Raw genomic sequence first — 6023 nt, 5'->3', positions numbered from 1 at the left:
TGGGTGCCCGGGGCAGCAGCCTAGGGCCCTGGCTTCAGTCCCAGTATCCCCGTGCCCAGCTGTGGGGCCTGGGCCGGGGTGTCCATGTCAGGACTGCTGCACAACACCCAGTCCTGCGTGGATGTGGCCCTCTTGGGGACCCCCAGGGTATAGTTCACTGTCACAGAGAGGTCCGCTTTGAGAAGCCCTGGATGCCCAGGTTTCTTCCCTCTCTGGGGAGGGGGTGAGGGCCCCTGTGCGGGCACCAGTTATGCCAGTCCCAGTTTGGAGATCTGAGAAGTGACTGGTGTTTTCGCTCCCTTTCCTTATCTATGGAAAATGGGCCTTGCACCAAATCCCTAGTTCTCATCCCCCCACCCCTGGCCGCACCCCCAGCCTGTGGAGGACTCAGAGTTGGGCTTCCTGCCTCTGTGTTCAGCATTCCTGCACTAGGTGTCCCCACTCCTAACGCCTGGGCTCTGTCCTCATCTAGTAAGTAAGGGCTGAGTGCTTACTTTACACGCAGCAGACCAACCGGAGCTGCAGGGGACAGTGTGAGAGGGCGCAGGCTGGCTCTCCGGGCAGGACGGGCAGGACGGGCCCCTCTTGGAGCTCTCAGAAGGAAGTGGCTGGGTTCATCTAAGTGTGCTGCCCTCCACCAGTCCACAGTCCAGGGAGGTTCTGGTCCCCCTGCCTCTCCTGAGCTCCCCCTTACTGGCCGTATCCATCTTGGGGTCCTGGGAAAGTGGGGGGTGAAGGACTCTAAAAGATCACCTCCTAAATTTGCCAGGCTGTCTCCCTCGGTCCTCATGACAACCCTTTAGGGAAGATCCCCTGGTCCAGATAGGGAAACTGAGGCTCAGAGTTGAAATTACCAGCTGGACGCCCTGGGCAGGGATGGCTGGGGGAGGGACACACTGGCTGCTTCCCAAGGCACCGCACTGCCCACTGCTCCAGAGGGTATGCCCAGCTGCAGTGACGTGGGGGGAGCGGGTCACACTGAGTCCGGTCCGGGCGGATGACAGAGAGGCCAGAGAGACAGAGAAGGAAGCCAAGGTGACCTGCAGGGACCCGACGGAACGTCGCGGAGAGTGTGGGGGGGGGAGGGCTCTGAGACAGAGACAGAGAGGCCTGATGTGGGAAGCAGAGGGGGGAGGGTCCCGTCCCTACCCCCTGTCCCCTGCTTTCTGCGCCAGGCTGGGCAACTACCCTGCAGCACACACCCCGGGGTGCTCCAGCAGGTGGACACACTCTCCGGGGCCCCAGAGTCCTTGCTTTGCAGCCCGAGTTCTGGTCTGCCTCTGCCTGCCTCAGCCTGCCCTGCCACCTTGCCGGGTTCTGAGTGCCGCAGCATACCCAGGTTCTCGGTCTCCGGGCGCCTCTCCTTGGGTGCCTCCAGGGGCTTCTCGGCCTCCCTCTCTCCCCACCGCTTCCACGTCATCTCCGCGCCTTTCCGCTCAGACACGAGCCGCTCAGGGAGCTTTGGCCCTCCGAAGCCTGTGCGGCGAGCCGCGGGGGCCCGAGTTCGCCTCAGACGCACTGGGATCCCGCGGCTCCATAAACTCCCAATAAAATCTGGGATAGTGGGGCGGACAGGGGCCCGGACGCTGGGGGGCGGGAGGTGGAGCCGGAGAGACCCATTTCCTGGATTTGGGGCGGGACAGGGAGGCGGTCCCAGCTATCCAGGCAAACCCGTGAAGCAGCAGCGCTTTAGTGCATTTGATGTTTTGGAAACGCCCAGGGAGAGGCCGCTCCTGGGGGAGAAAAAAGTGAATTTCAGTGGTTCAGACGCACCAGCATCCAGATCCTGGCGCCACCACTAACCGTGTGACCCTGAGCGAGACACTTAACCTCTCTGATTCTGTTCTTTCATCTGGGGGCCCTGGAATGGACAATGATACTTATTTCCCAGAGTTCAGAAAATTCAATGAAGTCTGTGAAAACTGCACCCCAGGCCTGACTCCCAGCTCTCCCCGCATCCCCTCCAAAACCCTGCACTCCAGGCCGGACTGAGCTGGGGCCCTTGGCCGGCTGGCAGGGCCCGGATGGGGGGCACTGGCCGCCCCTGGAGCCTGGGGGTCTGCCCCACTTCTCCAGGCTTAAATAACCGTGCGCCTTTGTTACTCGGGGCAGCAAAGTGGTTCGTTACGCCTGATTGGTCTAATTGCTTTGAAATGGGATATATTATCTATAATTATAGGGCTCGAGGAGGAGCCGGACGGCCTCCCCTTTCATCTCGCCCAAGTGCACCCTCTTGTCGTGATCACATTAATTTGGGCCATTTGGGGGAGGGGGCTCCTTCTTCCCCGACCCTAGCCCCCCAACCCCTCCCGAGTTTGAAGACAGGAAGAGGGTAGGGAGGGCCCGAATCCTGGGGTCGCGCTGCTATTCCTCCCTGGTAAAACCCACCACCCTCTAAGGCAGATCTGTAGCACAGATCGGACCCCTTTAGGGCAGGAATTCGAGAGAAGGAGAAAACACTTCGAAAGAATATTTTGACAAGACGATAAGGAAGAGTTGCAAGACTCTCAGAAGGCTCAAGAATTTTGCGCAGGTCCGGGGATGCCGACAGAGTCCTGCCAGGGACCTGTGCTGGGATCTTCAGTAGCTGGGTTTCTCGTCTCTCCCGCAGTTTTCTCTGGAAAGCTGTGAAATTCTACCACAGTGAGCGGCTCCCAGGCAGCTTCTCAGACCTGACTTCTGGCCATCCCTTCACTCCTAGGAGACAGAGGCCAGAAGAGGAGAGGGGGCGGGGTCGCAAGGCCCCTTGCAGGTTAGCAGACCCCCGACCCGGCTTTCTGTCTCTCTGTCAACCCCCCACTCCCACCCCAGCACAAAATACCTCTTCTCTGCCCCCCTCCGCCGTCCTCCTGGCGATTGGTGAATTCCCACCAAAATAAATCGTTCCGGGTAATCGGTTTTCATAGCACATTCATTCTATTAAAGAGGACTGTTTGGGGCTCCTAATTGCCAGGGGATCCCACTGAGCTGCACATTTCAAAAAGTGCACAAGGGATTCCTGGGCCTAGGCCACAAAATGCGCTGGAAAAGGGGGGAGGGGCGTAAACAAAAAACTCTAGGGAGGCGACCACGAATGCTGGTGATGGGCTGGCTGGAGTCTCTCCCGTCTGCAGGGCAGTGCTGCACGAGGATCAGTTAAGATGAGATCCCTCTAAAAGTTAATTTTTTCCAAAGAGGGACAGATACCTGGGAATCACACCATCCTGCTTCCACCTTGGAACACGTCCTTAAAACAAGAGTTGGGGGTGGGGCTACCACGAGGTTAAATGGCTAGACAGTGGTCGCAGGGCGCGCTGTCCTTAGGTCGTGATGAGCAGAGGCGCTTTGTTGGGGGCAGGCTTTAGGCTTTAGGGCGAGGGAGACGGGGCGGGGAGGGGACGGCGAGGTTGCCGGAGCCAGTACTGGGCTTTATCTGTGGCAGGGCAGCCCTGCACTTGCCAGGCATGAATTACAGCTGCAAGCGGGGTTGCAGCGGCCGCCGGGAACCGCGGGGCAGAAGCTCCCGGTTTGTTGCTGGCGGCGAGATAACAAACGCAGCCCCCACTGCCCTGCAGCGTCTGAACCCCCCACCCCGGAAATCCGTATAGGCCTGGACAGAAATCAAATCAGAGAATGCGCGCTCTCTCTGCTCCCCAGCGCGGGAAGAGCCACAGGCACGGAGGAAAGCGCTCCAGCCTTCTCCGGGGTGGCCCAGTGGCAGGTCCGGGAGGAGCCCCCAGCTATTCGGATGTGCGCTCAAGGCAGAGCCCTCCGCTGGGCACACGAATCCTCTCCACTGCGAGGCTTGTACCCCGAGGATACGGCGCGCTCGGGACCTAGCTTGGGCTTGGGCCCGGGCCTGAGGCGCAGGCAGTTTGCTCCCTGGGGGCGGGGGCGCGTTCAAGGCCCTTCGGGACCTAGCTTGGGCTTGGGCCCGGGCCTGAGGCGCAGGCAGTTTGCTCCCTGGAGGCGAGGGCGCGACTTCAAGGCCCCTGCGCCCGCTGCAGCCTTTGATCCGGCCGCCGCTGGCGCCTAAAACCAACATCCTCGTCTGCCTATTAGGCGCGCTGAGGGATCGTGACAGATTGTTTATCCCCGCAATTAGCGACGCGGCCCTTCTCAGGCCGCCAGCCGGCCTGCGCCAGGCCTCCTGCGCTCGATCGCTGTGAGTTTTGCCAGAGTCCCCTCAGCCCCGTGCGGCTCCAATCTCGGGGTTCGAACCCCCCTTGACTCTCAACCCTAACGGAGTTCAAAAGGGTCCAGAGTCCCCGAACTTGTCCAGTGCCGGGGATATAGTTCGGCTGATGCGTGCTTTTCCGGAGAGAAAGTTCTTGGTTTCATTAGATCCTCAAAGTCATCTGTACGCCGAACATTTTGAGTTGCAGGACGAGGGCAGAACAAAGCAAAGCCCGGATCGAAAGACGCACTACTCACTTTTAAAACACTGCCCCAAAAAGCCCAAGGGCCTGTTTCCTGCCCGCCTTGCTTATCGGCCACGGTTTAATTAGAACTGTGAGGAAGAGAAGTTCTCGGGCCCCGCTGGGCTTCGAACGAGGTGTTCGGCCTACAGCCTAGCGGAGCTGCAGCTCGCTTGGCTTTAACTAGGGTCGGCACAGCCTTCTGCCTGGGTATTCTCGGGCAAACTTCAGGGGGCCCCAGGGCACCAGGTGTCCAGCATGGCAGAAGCGCGTCCGAGGCCCCAAACCCTGCCAGCGCCCAAGCCGCAATCTCCTCTGATCTCGAAGAAACCCGGGAGACGGAGTAAATCGCACGGACGCGAGTACTGGCGAACCCGCCCCCAGGCCTCCACACAGCTAGGGGCCTGGCGTCCGCAGCCCGACCCCTCCCGCCAGGCCCGGACGCCGTCCGGGTAATAAAGTTCCCGGTCTAGCAATTCATTTTCCTTAATCTGGACGCCCCTAATCTACAGCTTTTATTGCGCCCAGTTAAAAGGCGAGGGAATTCGCTGTCCCAGCCCTCTCAGATAATTACCCCTAAACGGCCAAGGCAGCCCCTGGTGTTTCCTGGAGATTAGAACCCCGCGGCCCTCCAGGCCGGCCGTGAGCCGCCAATCACCTCGCCAGCGCCCCGGAGCGCCGGTGCCTGGATTAGAAACCGTACTGGAGGAGGCAGAGAGGCCAGCACCGACCCCAGCGTACAGACCTCTTACATCTCCGGGCTCCAACTCATTTTTCCTCTTTTCCAACAGCAAAAATAAAATCTCGTTTCCTCCGAAATTGGCAAAACAAAAAGTCCCCAGGCCGAACCCAGGGGATCCACACCCAAGAACGGCCCTCTTTCTCCAGGCCTCCTCCCACAATGCGCCTCTACCGGGGTGATTAGCCACCCCAAGTAGGGACGTTTTGTTGTTTCCGAGGATGCCTCTGAGGTCACTTTAAGGCCAGATCTGTGTTTTGTTGACGTTTCTGTTGGTTTTATCGCAGTAAATGCTCTATCAAAGGACCTGGCTGCTCCTTTCCAGGCTGGTCGCTGGTAGAGGCAGGAGACCCTCCCTGGAAAAGTTGGGGAGACGGGGTGGGGGCTAAATACAGGTCCTGAATGAAAATCAATGCCAAATCGCGATGGTGTTATCTATTTCTGCACCCTTGGACCCGACAGCAGACTTCGGCAAACTTTACTCCAATTCCCGGATAAAATCGAAGGCCCACTTCTAGGAAAAGTTGTGAAGACTGATCAGGAACAAAATTACGAGTTGTTAAAAAAAATTAGTATTATGTCTTTCTACTAGGACAGATAGCCATGCGCATTTTTTTAATAGAAAAGGAATTTGTAAGAAATGAGCTCAACTCAAACTATTGTGCTGGAGAAAGGGGTGCAGATCGCGGTGCGGGGGCAGAGAGAAAAAGCAAGACTGAAGGAAACGGTCCGAGAAACTGTGGAGAGAAATTAAAGTGAGGGGGGGAAGGGAGGAGTGGGACGGGACGGTAAGAGGGGGACAGAGGTGAGAGGAGAGGAACAAGACAACATCTCCCAGAATCACCGGGGACGGAGACTCTCGGGGACTGGGACGACCGGGGCCGACC

General features: G+C 58.7%; 1 protein-coding gene across 1 annotated transcript in view; it reads left to right on the top strand.

Annotated features, from left to right (window-relative positions):
• Positions 1-2697: 2697 nt before the first annotated feature.
• Msx1 (msh homeobox 1) overlaps positions 2698-6023 on the top strand; it is a gene marked incomplete at its 5' end in the record, with an annotated part of 7589 nt that continues 4263 nt past the window's right edge. Inside the window, one exon of the mRNA XM_010641927.2 lies at positions 2698-2752. Within this exon, the coding sequence (XP_010640229.1) occupies positions 2698-2752 (55 nt within the window). The remainder of the gene's footprint in view (positions 2753-6023) is intronic.

The sequence above is a fragment of the Fukomys damarensis genome, unplaced genomic scaffold, assembly GCF_012274545.1.
Source record: "Fukomys damarensis isolate Sample0158 unplaced genomic scaffold, DMR_v1.0_HiC HiC_scaffold_35, whole genome shotgun sequence".
NCBI lineage: Eukaryota > Metazoa > Chordata > Mammalia > Rodentia > Bathyergidae > Fukomys > Fukomys damarensis.
This window is presented reverse-complemented; position numbering and strand designations above follow the sequence as displayed.